Here is a 19,262-nt window from a genome sequence, read left to right on the forward strand (position 1 = left end):
CATGGGAAGCTCCTTACAATTATACATAATCCTCCCCCCAACTATCCTCAATCCACCCTCCACTAGTGTCTGACCCCTGACTAACCTGTCTGCCACCTTATTTGACACCACATGCCGAACCCTGGCACCAGGGAGACAGCAAACCATTCGGTTGAAGGGATCCGTGCGACAAACTATTCTATCAGTCCTCCTGATGATAGAATCCCCTATGACTACCAATTGTCTTTTCCTTCCTGCGTTTCCCTCCCCACCACTACTAGATGTGCTGCTCTCCCGGCTGTTAGGGGTAACAGTAACATCTAGAGTTGCCACCACTGGGTCTGCCACCTAAACATCTTCACATAACTTTGCAAACATGTTGGGGTGCTCAAACACAGGTCTGGCCCTTCTTTTCTGGGGGCCCCTACCACTCCCTCTAGTTACATTAACCCAACTCCCTACATGCCCATCCTCAGTGAGCAGGAGACCCCTCTCAAGGTGATCCAGTGATTTCAGTGTTGCAATGTGCTTCTCCAGCTCTCCAATGCGAGATACCAGAAGGGCGAATTGCACACATTTGTCACATCGGTATTCACCTAGGAGCTGTTACTCCATTTGTACATACATATGGCAGACTGTGCACTGAAACAACCCTTCCACCTTGCTACCACTCATATTCCCAGTAACAATGTTTGTTTGTTTACAAGGAATTATAAATGTTTACTTACAGTTTGTGCTTACTATAAGGATTTAACTTCTTTTGTTTTCAAACTCCTGTTTTTTCTAACTCCACTTGATTAAAAGTCCACTTGTTTCACAAGCCAAACAGTGAGCAAACACTAATGAAAGTGTTTCCTCTACAGCCTTGGAGAGCTTTAATAAATCAGGCCCACTACCTCTTTGGAGGTGCCACTTGTGGGTGATCCCAGTAATAAAATAAATTATCCCAGAATTTGGAGTTTTATGTAAATATGCTTACACATAAATAGCATACACATTTAAAATTAAAACATTAAAGTCATGTATACTTGAGAATCAAACACAGTGGTGCAGTTTGGTTGCACTGATCGGTCTTTACTTTCTTTCGGTGAAGAGAATGATAAAAACCCACTTTATGTGCCTACTTTAGTTAGGAAGTTTATTCCTGTAAAGTGAAAATTGGAAATACAGTTCACTGGACTTGCCCAGTTTGTTGACTGAAATGCAGCTTAGAAATCAGAAGGATTTTTGTTGTAAAAATAACCTTCCAGTCTAATATAATGAAATATGTAGTAATGATCAATCTCATCAATGCAGTATTTACCTTCAGCATATTAATACACAACAAAGTCAGCCTTTCCTGTGGGCATTAAGGTGATGTTGTCTTTATTTTCATACTGAATCCCAAGCATTTACTTACCATTATGAACCTTTTCCAGTCACATTGGTAATTAGGAGTATTTATTAAACTGCTGGCATATCATAAAATTGCTTACGTAGTTTTTTTCAAGGGTAAAACTGATCCAATTTGGAATATTTAAAATTAAACCCACTATGCTATGGAAAGATTATGTGTGGAATGAGCCCAGAATTATATATGTTTTTTGGAAAAGAATAGATAAGTAATGAAAAATATAAAACATTAATTTAAAAAGTTTACAAATAAATAAAAACACGTTCAAATGAAATTAAACTAAAGGCATTATTGCTTCTTTCTTAAATCTTCATGGCCAGATGTCATTGTAGGGTACCGTGTTTCCCCGATGATAAGGCAGGGCCATCAAATAAGACAGCCCCCCCTTTTTAGGTAAAAATGAAAAATAAGCCCCCCCCCGCAAATAGCATATTTTGGCCTTCAAAAAAAAATAAGACAGTGTCTTATCATCGGGGAAACAGGGTAGATGCCTAGGACAAATTTAGCATCACCAGTATTCATCTGTTAAATTTAATGTAACAAAAATATTTCCATTCCATTGCAATTATATGTGCATTTAACATAGTTTAGGCATTTTATTTACTTGATATCTGCAGTCAAGAGAAACTTTACCTTATTACCCTTTTTTGCTCTTCCCCTGGCTGCTACATAAAAGTTATTTTCGAAGGTAAAGGGAGGGACTGAAAAGTTATTCCAGCACAGACAGTAACTAGACACTAGAAGAGGGGGAGCTATAACTTGCTACCTTGACTAGGAAGTTCGGAGCCACATTTCAAAATAATATTAAAAACAAAATTAGAAAATTGAGATGTAGCATTTTGTGATTTACTTAATTTAGCTAAGTTTGTGACAGGATCTGCTTAACTAAGTAATACCCCTGTGGGGGTGATTTTCAAATGATTGTGACTCTTGTGTAAAAACATTTATAATTAGACCCCAAGAATCAGCTCCTATTATCTTAATAGTTTTTTATAAGTTTTAATGATAATAATTTTTATTTGTCATGCTCTTTTAATCAACCACTGCTCATGTTAGCTGTTGAAAGTTGACAAATGGACACAGGGGCCTAATTTATTAAAGCTCTGTAAGACTGGAGAAGAAAGAATATATTAGGTGAACCTGGGTTGTCCAACAAACCTGGAATGGACTTCCTAAAATCATTTATTGGGTTACAATCCAATATAGGTCTGAGCTGTGGTTTAGTTCTAAAACTAAAGGTCATTTTTTACCTTGGCATGGGTAGCTATACCAGAGACTGTTAATCTACAGACTGCAGGGGTAAAGAAAAGGCACTTTTCTGTTTATCTTCCCTTAAATCAAAACAAAGTGAGAGGTAAAAAACATTGTTGTGACCAGAGTACTACTAATACTACTAGTACTACTAGTACCATACTAATACCGTGATAGAGTGAAAATAATAAATGTGTTCATAAAAGCTGGGAAACATGGGACAGAATATGGCAAATGATTAAAACCAAAAATATATCAAATGAAGAACTTTTTTTTTTAATTTATTCCATAAACAATATACCAAAACTCAGTATGTTAACAATGTGACATTTTTACCATACAGGATCAACAAGAACAACAAAACTTCAAATTTTACAAGAATCATTTACAAGGAAATCTATAAAACAGCAAAGAGCTCACAAAATTCCCAATGAATCTTTACACAAAAGCACTACACTCTTTCACAACATTTGTTTTATTACAAAATTTACTTTTTTTTTCGTTGCATTTTGGATTTTAAAACCAGGAACCTTTAAATATACATCCTTTTAGTAACACCCCTGAGTGCTAAAAAAAAAAAAAAAAAGGAATATCCACACATACAGACACTTCACAGCACTTCTCTAGGAAAAATATACACTTACAAAATATAATACAAATTGGCACACTTAAAAATATACACTTTTTTTTAGTGTTTTTCTGTAGGCGTTTTTGAGTGATCCCTTAAATAATTATTCTTCAATAGATTCTACAGATATTTATAAAGTTTATTCTAATAGAAAGGCAAACCAAAAACATTGCAGTAGTTCATGTTAAAACTAAAACATTTTTTTTTATATTCACATAATGGGCCTGCTATAGTTGAAGTAATACTGAAAGAAAGGTACTGCAAACCAAAATCATCCCTAGCACCCTGAAACCATTTTTTGCTGGGAGGTTGAAATAAACAGTATGAAGCAGAAGGTATGGTTAAGCAATAATAACAACAGAGATGTATGCAGGCCATAACAAAAACTAGTTTAATGCATTTATAGTCACTCAAACAAGAAATGGGTGGTGGGTGGTGCGTGTTGTTGAACATGACATATGAGCCACACGATCTGATCATTAATGTGTAACCCAGTGTAATATTTTTAGGGGTTTTCATACCCTTTCCATGCTCCAGATCTGTTCCAGGACTTTCTCCATGGTCCAGCATTGGCTGTCCTCTGTTATTCTGACCATTTTTTGTAAGCCCTGCCTGTTTTTTACAAGTTTACACCAAGATAGGAGCTATCATGCAGCCTGGGCAATATCCATGACTAAGTGGTGGGCACTGTTCAAATGAAAATGAATGCCTACCCCTCTCCCAGCTACAGGAGAAAGACAATGAAGTGCTGATGACATTATTGGACCAGGTAGAACATTGGTGGAAAAGTGTATTTGTATTTTTAAAAAAATAAAAAAGTGCAATGTCTGGAACTTTAGTTTAAAGTTTGTCCATCCATGTGCTGACTGGTCTGTAAAATCTCACAGCTAAAAACCTGATTGTTTGCTATGCCATTTCATTTTTTGCTTCTCTTTTTTTATAAATAGTACTTGTGTTTTTATTCTAAATCAGCCAGCAGATGGCACTGTTATGACTGCCAACAGCTTTTAGTGGGAGCTGTGCAACCAATGTGTTTTATCAATGTATGCCTATCTTAAAGGCTGCAATTGTATTTTTGTTTTATTTAGAACTTGCATATGTTATCAGAAGAAACAAGGTCTGTATATGGGGAAAATGTTTTTTTATTGTCTTTTCAATATTCTCAAAGTAAATGAAATAGCAATTATAATATGGAGTAATTATGCCATAAATGACTTCTCCAAGGGCCACTTTTTAGTAGTAGCCTGTTGTTTCATGTCACTGCCAGTACAAAGGTAGACAGGCACTTTAAATACTCTCTGCACCAACATGGCACATCCCTAAATATAGCTATTAGTATCACTGAAAATACTTTTACGGTGTATAGTGCACATAATGACAGATCTGGAGCATGAGGTTAGCCAAGACCACCATGGTGGAAATGTTTTGTGCTCTCTATTGCTATTCTCTTCTCCAAGCACTCATTAAAGCAGATTACATTTTAATAAATGACACATTGAAAGCAATTGTTGATTTGAACAGTAATATTTAGCTATTGCAGTAAGGATGAGCAGACTTACAGGATCACAAGAACTGCCCATCTTTGTTGAGCCTTACGTTTTTTAATAGACTTTAGATAAGAACTTTTCAATTAGGCAATGCTTAGCTAATGATAGTATGAATAACATATCAGATATGAGTCTACAGATGTAATACACAATATGCACACAAATGTATTGTCTATTAGACTGTCACACCTTGGGAGATTAGATTCATGATAATATTTTATTTATATATTGCACATAAATGTCAAATGCACACATCTGAGCTGGCTTTGATATACTGTAATGCCTACAGGCACAGTGAAGCTTTGGAGACACCAGTATAGGTTTTTTATACATATGAACAGGTGCTAGCATTTAAAACCCCAGCGACGGTACTACAGTGCACACACTACCCACCATGACACATGTAGGGATGGCCATATACAGATCTTTTGTTTTCTTGATTGATCAACATCTTCATACAGATACATGCTGATGAGCACCAGAAGTATCTGGGTAAATGTAAGGAGAGAAAAAGGTATTACATAGGCGAGCCATCAGTTCTGGTTCAGATGAGTACCAGATACACTACTTACTGTGCATACCAAATGGGAAAGTCAATAAACAATTTATATGCACAACTACTCCTGCCTTTGAGTTTAAAATTTTAAATTATCTAAGGTGCCCAATTATCAGCACATTATGTTTTTTTTTTAATTCATACTAGATTTTCAGAAAAATCTGAACATCTGTGATATTGGATGTGATTTGAGGTGCCTCTTCACATGTATGATATTGTCCTGTGAACAGGCAGCAGTTTACTTCAGAACTAAACAAGGAACCATAATAAGAACCCAGCTAAAAGCTTTTCTAACTTGATGGATCAGCTTTTCTAATATCTGTTGTGGTTGTTCTGTCCCCATACAGTGCCCTATTCTTGTCTAAGCAGTAATCGGTAGGAATTCTATGTGTTCTGCAACCTTTAAGTCAGTAAAGACTTAAGACAGAGTATCATTGTACACATGATCACTGGTTTCTATTGCAGTGGTCTGCTTATTTTATCCATGTATAATTTTGTATGTTTAAAGCTGACAGTAAAAATAACACATGTAAACAACAGATGAATACAGTAGGTCCGCAAAAAAGAACATCACATAAGCATTGCACAAATGCCCTAATATGAATATTGCATTGAAAATACCAAATAAATGTCTTTATTACAGGGATAATCAATGCACAGTCCCGCAATGTATGGGAAGTGAAGTGGATTTAGTTCTAGAAAATATAGAACGAATGATGTTGTACAGTAAAACCGATGTGCTGTTGATACAATTCACAGTAATAAGTGGAACAGTTTATAGAGTTTATGTAACACGAGACATTTCCATCAAAACTATAATACTTCTATGGTAGAATGTTTTAAAGTATCCTTTAAAGAAGGGTCTATCCAGCCTGCTGTTCATTATCAGACACGGAGCTTTCTTTTTATTTTTATGTAAGCCATATATTGCTTTTTTTCTGAAGCTGGTATTCACAAATTGTAATCAAATGTTTGTTCTAAATTTATTCGGCGTTACATTCTGACCATTTTTAAATATTATTATCTACAAATGTACTTTTCTTGCAGCGCCTGTTATGAATGTGTAAGGTTTTGATAGCCTGTAAAATTCATGGGTTTAGGACCACATATTTACCTTGGGCACAACTTTTTCTTTAGATGTACATGGTTGTGCCTAACACTTGCTAGGTCCCTACCAGTCATTTTCCATGATGATGGGCTAAACTGTGGTAGGATGGGTAAATGTTTAAAGAAATGTGCATAACACATCAGCAAATCTGTACAGAATTCCGATTTTGTTTTTAGGGACTCGATACTGAGGAAAATAGGCAATTTATCTATAGGCGTAGGTAGGAGGCATCCCTGCATCAAGGACAAAAACCTATTGCCAATTTAGTTTTTTATGCCCTTATTTTGTAGAAAATAAGGGCTAGCTTTTTGTATTTTTAAAAGCAATACACATACTAGTTAGGTGTTATTATTTTCCTGCGGCTTGAAAGGAAAAGGTGCAGTGAAAAGGGTTTGAAGGATTTGGGTATAATACTTATCATGTTTACATGTTTCATACATTTAATTGAGCCGGAAGCAAAACTCAACTCGAACAACTTGGGACATAATTATGATGACACCGCAAGCTTCTACAGGTAGCTTCATCAACATACCAAATAATTTAGCAGAGATTAATAGATTTCACATATTATGGCCCTCTTAACAATTAAATTCAAGTTTGCATATAAAAACATTTATCAAATTGGAAAGGCAAGTTCACAGTCAGATTGTATATACAAAAGCAGTATACCATATAGTCGATAACCTAGTATGATGGGCAATATACATCCTTTATGGTAAATCACACGGGAAAAAAAAGCAGCAAGTAATGCTAAAATAAAGATTTTTGTTACCATGTACATTTGACATATGCAGGCTTTTGAACTAGTTCATTTTGGTACATTAATAAACATCTGCTTTCTTTTTTTTTTGTTATAGGTCTGCTTTAAATCCTTGGATAAACGATTATTAATGCAAACATAAGTTGAAGAAAAACAGCTGGACTGGGTGGGAGTTGGGGGTATTGGGTCAGCAAAAGAGGACGAAGGGGTGGGTGGGGAGGAGTCGACAGGAGAGGCAGTAGTCTCCTTTCTAAATAGATATCCAGATAGGGCCGCAGCACGTCTGTTGGAGACAGGTTTTAGGGAAGGGTTTCGAATTCCTTGCCCTCCCGAGCAAGAAATTTGAAGTCAGCGCTGGATCGTCCTGAGGTGGCAACAGCAAAAATGGAAAAGGAGGTGGAGTTGGGTCGGATGGGAGGCCCATTTGCGGAGGCTCCAGTGGAGGACTTGGTGGTGTCTCCTTTGGGGGGGTCCCCAAAAAAGAGCAAAACAAGTTCAGGCTCATACATTACTTGTCTTATCCACTGGGTGGCTCTGTTAACACGACCATTGATCCGGAGCTCTGCTCCATGTCATATACTTCGTTTGACTGGGCATTGAATTGAGTGCGGCGTTATGGAAATGGCGCTTTGCTAGCAAAGGCCGATATTGAGGCGCCGTTCCGGTTGCTGCCAGTGCACCCAGAGAGCCAACGTTTTTTAGGGGGGTTTGTGTGGCAGGGAGCATTCTATGTGGATCAGCGTCTGCTTTTCTTTGTCTTGTGCACTGTGAGATGTTCAACTTGTTTCTTGAGTGGGTCGTTAAGGACGTGGAACATGGAAGTCCCATCCGTCATTTACTATTTAGACGATTTCCTTTGCATTAGCCCAGCCAATTTCTCGGTCTGTCAGGTGCTGTAATACGTTGCAGGAAGGATCGGTGTTCATTTGGCAGCCGACAAGATGGAGGGGCTGGCTACGGAACTGGCTTTCCTGGGTATTGTAATTGACCCTGAGGCCATGGAGTGCAGGTTACCGGAAGCTAAGCTTCCACCAACCCGCGCAAAAGTCGTGTGAGGGAGATTCTGTCCTTATTGGGCAAGTTACATTTCACATGTAGAAATTTGCCAATGAGGCAAATTTTTGCCAGAAGGTTGGCTGCTGCAACTGCAGGAGTGCAGCGCCCAACGCATTTTATTCGCATGAATAAAGAGCTGAGGGCAGATTTAGCAGTGTGGCGGGAATTTCTGGAAGGATAGAATGGACCGTCGGTATAGATGGATGGAGGGGCCAGTAGTTGGTGCGCAACTTGAGCTTTTAACAGATGCGGCGGGGGCCGCAGGCTATGGCGCATATTTCCAAGGGGCATCGAGCATGAAGGCCCGCCCAGTGGAATGGGTAGAGGTGAGCTTGACATCCAATTTGGTGGGGCTCAAGTTATTCCCCATAGTGGTGGCGGTCGACATTTGGGCCAGTATGTTGGCTAACAAGAAGATCCGTTTGTGTTGCGACAACATGGGTGTGGTCCAGGCGGTGAATTCCTTTACAGCCTCATCTGATTCTGAGCCAGTGATTCGTTTAATGAGAAATTTGGTGTTGAGGTTTTTGAGGTTGAACATAGCGGTGGGGGCGGTGCATGTGCCTGATGTAGAAAATAACATTGCGGATGCCCTATCTCGATTTCAGTGGGATCAGTTCCAGCAGTTGGCGCCAGGAGCAGCCCGGCAAGGTGTCGTATGCCCGCCAGAATTGTGGAGGATCACAATCTACTTGGGCAGCTTATTCAGCTGTGTGGGCAGAATGGTTTAGTTTCTGTTCGCAGTTTGGGGGGGGGGAGGTGTGGAGCTTAATAGAACCAGTTCATTACTGTATTTTTGTGTTGTTGTTTTGCAGAAGGGGTGTCCGTGTCAGTAGTTAACCAGAAATTGGCGGCTTTGGCGTTTATGTTTAAGTTGTTGGGCTTAAAGGAGGTTACTAAGGAATTTTTAGATTGGCAGGTTTTCAAAGGTTATAGGAAGGGAAGGAAGGTGGTGGATAGACATAGGCCTGTATCATTTCCTATTTCGAGGGCAGTTTTGGGGAGGTTGGATGCAGTTTGTGCATCGAGGTATGAGCCCTTGCTGTTTAGGGCAGCCTTTGTAAGAGCCTTTTTTGGAGCTTTGCGGATAGGGGAACTGGGGGGGGGGGGGGTAAGGTTACAAGTGTAGGAGGTGGATTGGTATAGGAATAGAGTAAATTTATGGATTGCCAGGTCTAAAATGGTTTGGTGTGGAATTGGCTAAGGTGGATGGGGGAGTGGCCTACCCTTTGGCAGCTGTGGTGGATTTTTTGAGGGTATGGCCAGAAGCGGAGGGCCTGCTATTAATACATGCAGATGTGCAGGCCCTGTCAAGGTACCAGTTTTTAGCGGTGTTTCGCAAATATTTAAAGGTGGAAGGTTTACATCAAAATGTATTTAAAATATGTATGTTGTAAGTGTATTGTTTTAATTACTGCAGCATGTTTGTTTTTTAAAAAAAGTATATTGTTTTCCTTTATAGGCTGAGGATGCAAAGCACATCAGTTGTTTGAAAAGGCCTTAAAAGCATATTGCTCTGCTCTTTAGTGCTGAAGTGTTTGTTATAAATAAAAAGTCAAAAGCAGGGAGAGAAAATCTGTATCACCTTTGGTCTTCCTCGGGTATATAGATGATATCATAATAGGCATTTTAAAACATGACGTTTCTACAAATCAGGCTCAGATGAGGTAAGAAAATATGGCAGTAATTTTGCTACGTTAAGAATTCATTTGATGAATCAGTAAAACCCAGCAAGTTAGGTTCTTTAGAATTCTGTTGACATTATATGTGTATTTTGGAATGTTTGCAGTAGAGTAAAAGGCTCAGATCCATACTGAGAATACCCACCAGTGAAATGCAGCAATACACAATATATTTGATTCTTTATAGTATATATAATAAAAATATGTACAGTCACAGATCAGAGTTTGGCACAATTTCATTTCATTTGTGGGTTGTAATAATAGTGCATTGACCACTGTACAACAGTATGACTTTAAAACAGTCTTTCACAGAGAATACCAGATTAAGCTGCCCTTCAACAAATTATCACAATGTAAACCCTGGATTTCAGCACTTAACAGATCAACAAACCACAAGGCATATATTCAAAAGAAACAAATCAAACATCAATATAGTTTAAAAAAAATGTCAAACTTTTTTCTTCAAAAATCTAAAATGTCCCCCCCAATGTATACCTACATTTCTGCAGAGAAAAAAATGCTTTGTATCAGCTCAATACAACAAGTGGGGCTATAAACTGTTTAATGCATTTTCAATCTCCTAATGTAGATTTTTCAAATGTGCAGCAGGGGGAGCAGAAGAGAAGAACACATTGTGGGACCACGTAAATCGAAGTGTAGGTATTTCGATTTCTTTGGACTCCACTTGTGGCATGTCAATGCATATTTCACCCCATTTGTGACTTTGTAAATTTTTTTAAGGTGTTTAAAAAAGAAAATCTTTGTGTTAGAAACAAAGAAGCACAAAACGTGTGAGTTTAGGTAGCTCGTTAGCATTTGTCATGGGCAGCCTCTTTTTAATTGCAAGGCAGTGGCTACCATGCAGCTTTAGCCTTTGTAGGATTTTTTTAGGCAAACTAAACAGAAAAAAAGACCAGCAGGCTTTGCAAGTCTGTGTAAAAGAAAAAAATTTGGTGCAACATTACCTCAGTTTTTCAAATGCAGCTGTGACCACTGGTTCCTTTTGTACTTGGTCTATTCTTTTACCTTTACAGTTTTCATCACGCAGTGATTTAGATGTTGATTTATGACGATACAGCTTTTTATGAGTTGGTACAGTATTGGTTAAAATACCAAGATTTTCAAAGTTCTTATCAAAAAAGGCTGCATGAAGATTACCTCCATAACTTAGCGAGCAGCTTGGGTCAAAAACTCTAAACTTAGCATTGTTCTTACCTGAGCCTTTGTTGATTGACTTCTTGGAGCCCCTCATTGAGCTACCATTTACTTTCTTCTTAAAATCTTGTGGTGTACTAGCCAAAATTTTCAATGTTTTCAGTTTTAGACTGTTTGACTTTGGAGACAGTAATATATCTGGGATGTCACTGTGACCCATGGGACTGTAAAATGGCTCAGTTGAAGCCATCATGAACCTCTGGACATCAGCCATGCCAGATGCTATGTTAGAAAGAATGTTAGAAGGCTCCTCAAACTCCCTTTGATCATCATCTAATATATTGTTGGCATTTCCTCCCTTAGCATCAGGCAATGAAATTTTACCTTTATCATGCGTCCACTCAGGTGGATGCTTCCCTGTCTGGGATGAACCAGGCCCATAAAACTGCATGCAGTTAGTTAAAGCTTGCTTATTAGCACTGCCATTATTTAGTAGATCTGATCCATTGCAAGCAGTCTGGGCTTTATAATTTTTACCTTTCTTTGATGATTTAGAACTGGGTTGCCGGGTGGGCTTTGTCTGTGTTTTATCTACCCCCTTGCTAGCTTTGGGGGATTTCTTCTTGCTACCTTTTGGAGTAGAGCTTTGGTTGGCACCTGTATTTTTGGTGTCAGAAAGTTTCTTTTTAGATTTTGAGGCTTTGCCAATAGCATTGATGGGCACTGAAGACTCATCAAACCCTGGCTGACATCTGTTTTTCTCTGGCATGGTAAATGAATCTTCATCATTAAACATATGAAACTGAAACTGGGGATTGTTTAGTGTAAAGCCACTGTTTATCTGTTCTTGTGAAGGAAGAATAGTAGAGATCCATTTGGTATTTCCTGATCTGTTAAGTGCTGCCAAGGTATCATTTTGAAAAGGTTTAGGATTCCCCATTGGTTTTATATCTGTAGCTGTGATCTGCGGGGAAAGATTTGGCTTATCAGGTGGAGACATTTCTGAAAGTGATGAGTGACGGAATTTGTCAGGGGTGAAGTTGGAAATATCAAGGAGATCAGTTGACTCCTTCAGTGGTGTAATTTCATCAATGCTTTGCTGAATTACAAGTTTCGGGCTGCAGTGGGCCAAGAAATCATCACTTATTTCATTCTCACTATCCTTTCTTTCACAAGACTTCAAGCTCAAAGAGCTGTTATTACTAAAACTAACAGACAATGAGCCTACGGAGTCAAAACTAATAAGCCTTCCATTGTCTGTGTTAAGCGAGCCTCTCTGCAGAACATGGTGGCTATCTCCGCCATTATAATGACATGCCTGATAGGAGTCATCCTGCTGAACATGGCCTTCTTGCAAATATGTTTTGTGGTACAGTTTAGTGCTGTTTGGATTAACTTGATTATATTGCAAAGATGTGATGTATGTGCCTGATACAGCTGCTGAAGTAGCAAAATCCCCTGATATGATAGACACTTCCCTTAGGTTTGATATAAACTCAGCCTGGCCGTTAGGAGGCTTGCCATGCCACATGTCTGGGAAGCTCTGTTCAATTTTTAGGTGATGGGGTGACTGCTGCAGTTCAGCTTCTGAAGGGGGAGAAAGAACACAGCTCTTTGCAAGTTGTAGCGAGTTGAATTGTTTTTCTGTTTGCATGATGTTAACTGAGTGCTGCCCCAAGGAATGAGAGGCAAAGTAAGTTATAGCAGTGCCAGAAGATGAGTCTGATGCATCTAAGAGTGTCTGTAGATACCCCCCAGGGAGAACTGGTACACTGGTGCTGATGTGAGCAGATGGTAATGGCTTGTCAGGAGAACAGGTGGTTTGCAGAAAAGGAGAACTTTTAGCTTCATTATCTGCATGGCACTGCAAAGAATGGAAAGAGTCTGGTGTTTTGTGAAAAGTTTCTTCTTTTAGAAGAGATACTGAGTCCTGGTTCCCCATTGTTGAGAAGTTTTCCACTGGCTCTGTGTTACTAAGGGCATTTACATGATCAAGTTTGAGCTGTTTGCATTTTAACCTGGCTTCACTTTTAAACTTGATTCTCCCTATGACTTTCCTGTCTGCACACTTAAGCTTTCTCATAGGGGCAACCTTTACAATGTCAGCAAGGTGTAATCCATTTACACAGCTTGACGTTTCTAGGGTTAATGTATGCAAGTCATTAAGGCTAGAATTATCTTTCCTGCTGCATCCCTGCCTGTGATCATAAGATGAAAGCATCTCCCTGCCCAGTGGTTGTTCAATAGTTTGTATCTTCTGTAATCTATGTTGATTTGCTAATTGGCCTTTTCTCTTCCTTGGTGGGATGGGGTTTTCTAGGCCATTAAGATCTCTCTCTGCATTCAAAGCTGATGTGTTTTGCCGCTTTTCTTCCCAATACTCTTTGAGTGGAGCAAGCTTTTGGATTTTTGATACCTGGTCATCACTTAAAGTAACTGTGGTCTCATCTGCATTAAGTTTACCAAGCTTTACAAGCATATGCTTTCCTCCTTTGAACCTGTTAATGATTATGTATTTGATGATGACAGGTGGCTCCTTTCTACAAATTTTCCTACATTTTTTAGGACACCAGTCATCATCTTCTTCTTCGGGTCCATTCGGTGCACTTTCCTTTTTTTCTACAAGCTTCTCATTCTCCAAAGAATCCATATCATACAAGTAGTCATCACTATACCTGACTTTCCCTTTCACTCTTAGTCCATAATTTGGCTGGATTAGGCAGTGAGAATGCTCATGTGATAGATATCTGGTACAATCCTTGATGTCTCCAAGCACATCATATGAGGATTTACTGCATGAGCTGTCATCACTATACTCTCCAGAGTCCTCTGCTGAATTTACGAAATCCAAAAAATGGCTTCTTTTTGTGCTAATATATTGCACTACATCCAAATTACCACAAGTTTTGCTCAATGTAGATTTCATGCCCTCACCTTCATCTTCCTCTTCTTCCCATATTCCTCCTTCTTCAAGTTTAAATTGAGAAGGGTCTGCTAACCTTTTCTTGGATACCTTGCTTTCCTTATTGGTGCAAGTAGTGAAAACGCTTGGGAAAAAATTAAGTTGAGCATCTTCTTGTAGAGCATTTGTCTTCTCTCCTACATTATCTTGAAATGATTCATATCTGATCTTTAGAGAGCACACATCACTACCAAGAGTAGAATCATCATCATCAAACATGTAATTGTCCACATCTTCCTCGGAGAACAAATTTACAGATAGTTCATTCTTAGAGCACAGGTCCAACAGTTCAATTTTACTTTCACTAATAAAGGACTCAAAATAGCCCCACTCCTGGTTAGAATTGGACAGCAATGCCTCATCTCCATTACATTTGTCTAGAAGCAGACCCGCATAATAATTCTTTTGAGTAGGGTCCTCTGTCTCGCGGTCAGACTTGTCTCGATTTCTTTTATCCGTCTCCTTAGATTTATGAACAGGAAAGCTTAACAGCTGATCAGAATGCAGCTGATCGCCAAATTTTAAGCTGTCTCCGGTACTCATGCAGTGAATTCCCATTTCACTAACTGGGCAAGTATCATAGTCTCTTCCTATATCTTCCATTTTCAAACTGACACCAGGCTCTGAGTCTACTTCATGTTTTGTTTCTATAAAACAACCTAAGCAGGTCCGACTTTGTTGCATTAAGCAATCCCCAGTCAAAGCTGACATAGCTCCAGGCTCCATAATGGTAAAAAGAGATTTTTCACTTTCACTGGGCAAAGACCAAGTACTTAGGCCCTTGGTAGCACAAGTTGTCAGAGATACGGCCTGAGGTGAAGAATTACTGCTAACATGGTCAGCTGTATCAGATAGTTTCAGGGGGGAAGGAGGGCCCAGCAAGCAAGGCCCTTTTTTGGAAATGATCGGTGGCAATGCTCTGTGACAAGCATGGAGTCCTTTCTGTGTTAAGGCTGGGAATGTGACAGGAGCATCTAAAGAATCATAGGACTTCACATCTACAGGATCATGCGGCTCTGCAACAGGGAGAAAGATACTGTGTGTTAGTGCTCTTTTTCCTCATGCTGCTCACTGTGTAAATTGTGTAAACATCAATACACAGTTGGGCGCAGTCACTAAAATGCAAAAGCCATTAATGATCTTTAACAGCTATTCAAGTGAATGACTTAACAAGATGTTAATGGCCTCTACATTATAGTGAAAGGACCCCTAGGTATGAACACTAATTAAATTTCAATATAGTCTTGATCAATACTTATCTGACATAAGTATACAAACAACCATTATTACATTATTTATGCATGGGAGCATTCTTTAAATCATGTCTAAACGTTATTTACCCTGTGTTGGCAACATAACAAACTTTATGTGAAAAATGTTCTATAGTTTAAGGAAATGCCACCTGCATTTGTTTGTGCTACACAGTTAGTAAAAGGATTTTGTACTTTATTCTAAAAGAATTTCCTTCTTGGTCATACAAAAGACCTTAAGGTGACATTTCCATCTTTTCAGACACCGTGTACTACAGTAGATCAAGCTTTTTTTTAGCTGTGGTGATGGTGAAACTTGAAAATACAACTAGAAAAAGGGTTGCCAGAAAACAGTCGAACGGCTCACACAATAAATTTTGGCATTCATTAAAGCTCAGCTCCAAACTTTGGTTTGTTTTTTTTTCCTTAACTTAATCCGTGCAGATAAAGGAATAGCAGCTTTTACTCAACTCCTCCTCCCTTCTGTACCAAATTCTACTCTGTAGTGAATGCCTATGCTACACACCACTACATTTTTGGGCTAAATGACTTCTTGCCCTAATGAACACCGTCTTTGGAAAGGCAGATTTGTCATACGTCTTGTAGCTCTCTACATTTACAATGGATTGTGTGTGGAGTGTGTGTGGGGATAAATATTGTCAGAAAAGGGTGAGGGGAAAAGGGGAAAGCTCCAGATACCTGCTTGGTTTAATGCCAGAGCTGGGCTTTATTAGATGCAAAAAGTATCCTCATTTTTCTGGTTAAGCAAACTAACATCATGATTATTGATTTTGTTTTATCCCATTATATAACTGCATATAATCAATTTTTAAGGTAAATTATTGTGTAGAATATGGAGCCTAAAAATTAATTTACCAGTAATCCCATTAATAAGAAGAGTGTTGGCTGCTTCTGGGGCAGAGTCTCTATCTTCTTGGTCGTCCATCAATGTATCGTTCTGTTGTTCACTCCATATCTCACCAGTAGTGTCCAATCTGTAAGTAATGGAAACGAAAAAAGTTATATAACTTACAGGTAATCAAAATGACAAACTACTGTATATACTTGGTTATGGCTGCATTTTGTGCTTCAGTATAAACTCATGGTACAAAATACAGCTGTAACTGGTAACATTTAAAACAAACAGTAATACAAATGCTAGAAAAATTACCGCAAATAAAAAACCACCATCATATGAGCCCACTCTGTATTTTTTGCAGCCTAAAGTATTTGGTACTTTTGAGTTGGATATGATGGATCACTTGCTATTAAATAATCTTTTATGTGTTGTTTGCCACCAGTATATGGCACTGTGTCCTCATGTAAAGTATGTAACAAACTCATGTCTACAATGGCAAGAGTTTGTTACACATTTTACAGTGCCATCTACCTATATGACCCCAGTATAAACCAAAAATATTTTTCTAATAGTATTTTGAGGGAGAAAAACCTCAGTTAGGTATGTACAGGTATGTTACAGCTGTATTCTGCCTAAACTCCTTGCAAAATACTTCCTGATTTCTTAGCTTTGGAAACCAAGTTTATATTACAGTAAATTAAGAATAGAGAATGTTAAACATTTACCCTTGTAATGACCAGATAATTACCCTTGTAATATCAGATAAAAATGCCAAAACTGCACACAAAAAAAACATTCAAGACCACCTTTTTCAAATTTTAAAATTGTCTGGTAATAAAGAGAACACCTGCCTTTACACAATAAACAATAAATTTGTGGAGTGGTCAGCATTCTCATGCAATCCTAAATGTTTGTTTACCCTAGGTCTGCTTACCCTCATAATAGAGGCAATATTTATTGATGACTAACTAGCTTTATAAGCTACAGGACTGCAGCTGTACTTGAAGTCTGTGATTGTATATATTCAATGGCAGCATACTATCAAATTGTTTTTTTCTCCACCACAGACTTTGTTTTGATTTTCAGTTAATGCTATGCACTAATGACATATTAACTGTAAAAGTCAATCCACTTACTATTTTATCACATCGTATTGTTCTTGTAAAGTTCACAAACAGAAGTAGGATCATACATGAAATGGCCATTTACTCGCTTACAGCCTATATGTAAAAATTTGTTTATCTCAAGAAATGCAGTTATATCAGTAATCTGAATTATTTTCCGGTTTTCTCCAGTAAAAAAAAAAAAAACCTTCTTACAACTGCAGTTATCATCAGTACAATATTACACATAGGGCTCTTTGTAGAAATTATTCCCCTGTCCGGAGAGGAGTAGAGAGATACGGCCATCTGCCAGTGAATTTCAGAGGAATTGGGGGACTGGGGGAACAATTTATAAATGCAAATAGTTTACTATATACTGATAAGCAATGCAGTACATGATGTCAAAAAGTGGCGTAAGCACTTCATAACATTGCAAAGGACAAAGTCTGGCTGGACCTAAACCCATCTCAATTCACAATTTGTTTTGTTTTCATTTGGAAGAAATTGAGAAGGATTAGAAGCTGCATTCTAATCAATTACTGCTGTGTGTTCTTCCATTTACCCTATAACAACCCCGTGACACACCAGATGTCTATCAGAGGCACAGCAGGGTATAACGTTTCTTCAGTTTAGAAAGCAGATATTTTTGTTGCTGTTCACATCTGAGACATTTTTGTTCTTTCTATGAGGACAAATGACCCCAATGGGGACACAGACTGTAGTAAAAACTTTTTCCCACTCTACAGCCAACAGCCTACAAAGAACGCACAGTGCACTGCAGCATACTACAGTGCATTTACAACATAAAATAATCAAAAATAATTGTTGAATCTAGTTAACCTTAGTCCTGGATACCATTAAATGATCAGACAATGAGGGATGAAATAAACTATAATTCCAGGAATGTTTTCCTTCCACTGACCATCTACAAAAGGCAACTTTTCTTCCCATAGTGACCACTGACATCTTTTCCTTCCCGGTGATTAACATTGGCCATTTTTTCCTCCAACTGATGCAATGTATTTTTTGTTCCAAGGAACAACTGACTTCATGGGTATCAGCAGACTTTTCCCCCCCACAACTGACACTGGATTATAGTTTCTTTCCCCTAGCCTGCAATGTTCGGGGCCCTATGATACACACTCGTTACTACACAGCCAAATCTTTTTTAAGCGAGGAACACCCCAAATGCCTTTTGCATCCTAAGCAGTCCCTCTTTCTCAACTTCCAAAGCTGGAAGTTATGATTTGTATTTTTCCTTCTGGAAACTAATGTCAGCCTCTATACATGCAAGCTTCATCTTACCTTTACATCAACAAATACAACTGAATATATTTATATTCCTAATATCCATAATACATCCATGACCAGAAACATTTATACATACTCAATCTCCTACTCTGTATAACCTCAATATTGAAATCATTTGCACTGACTTCTTCAGCACTCCTTCCTTCACTTCATTTTTAACCAGCCAATTGTCATTTACATATATGACGTCATGCTACAATTTCTTGCCACTTTACATAATTATGATTGGATAAATTCAACTTTTTTACTATTCTGAATAATTGGGATACCAAACAATTTTTGACCTACAGAAAATAACGGGTCTCTTCAAAATCCCCTGAGGAAGCCAATTTGGCCAAACGCGTTGGTAATATTGAGACAAACATTAATAAACCACTGGAATTTGTATGTACCTTATTATCATTACGGTCTTGATTGACATTTACTTTGTATAATATTAGTTGAGATCAGTTAGTGAGTGTTATTAACTGTCTATTGAAATAAGTAAATATTTAATTTTTATTGAAACATGGAAATATTTTCTCTATATTTGTTGCCTAAAAAGCCTCCTTTCTTCACTTCCTCTTCCTCTCTCTACCTTTGAAGTTTCTCATTAATAGCAATGATTTGTAAACTTAAAGGAATGTCTGCAAAATGGAAAAATGAATTATTAGAAAAACCGA

The 19,262-nt window shown here is 38.1% G+C and overlaps 1 protein-coding gene across 1 annotated transcript; it reads right to left on the bottom strand.

The window, feature by feature from the left end:
- Window positions 1-10,504: 10,504 nt before the first annotated feature.
- On the bottom strand, window positions 10,505-16,273 carry LOC140342839 (neurite extension and migration factor-like). Its single transcript, XM_072429205.1, has 2 exons — window positions 16,204-16,273; window positions 10,505-15,093 (listed from the first exon to the last, which is right to left on the bottom strand). The coding sequence occupies exons 1-2, from the start codon at window positions 16,271-16,273 to the stop codon at window positions 10,922-10,924; spliced, it is 4,242 nt and encodes a 1,413-aa protein (XP_072285306.1). The 3' UTR covers window positions 10,505-10,921.
- Window positions 16,274-19,262: the final 2,989 nt, after the last annotated feature.

This window comes from Pyxicephalus adspersus, chromosome W (assembly GCF_032062135.1).
Source record: "Pyxicephalus adspersus chromosome W, UCB_Pads_2.0, whole genome shotgun sequence".
Classification (NCBI taxonomy): Eukaryota; Metazoa; Chordata; class Amphibia; order Anura; family Pyxicephalidae; genus Pyxicephalus; species Pyxicephalus adspersus.

What these genes read in the sequence shown, in the direction of transcription:
- LOC140342839 (XM_072429205.1), bottom strand. Translation starts at nt 16,273, where the DNA reads ATGGACGACCAAGAAGATAGAGACTCTGCCCCAGAAGCAGCCAACACT. An exon ending in TCTTATTAATGGGATTACTG is followed by an intron (nt 15,094 to 16,203) that starts GTAAATTAATTT and finishes TCCCTGTTGCAG; the next exon opens with AGCCGCATGATCCTGTAGAT.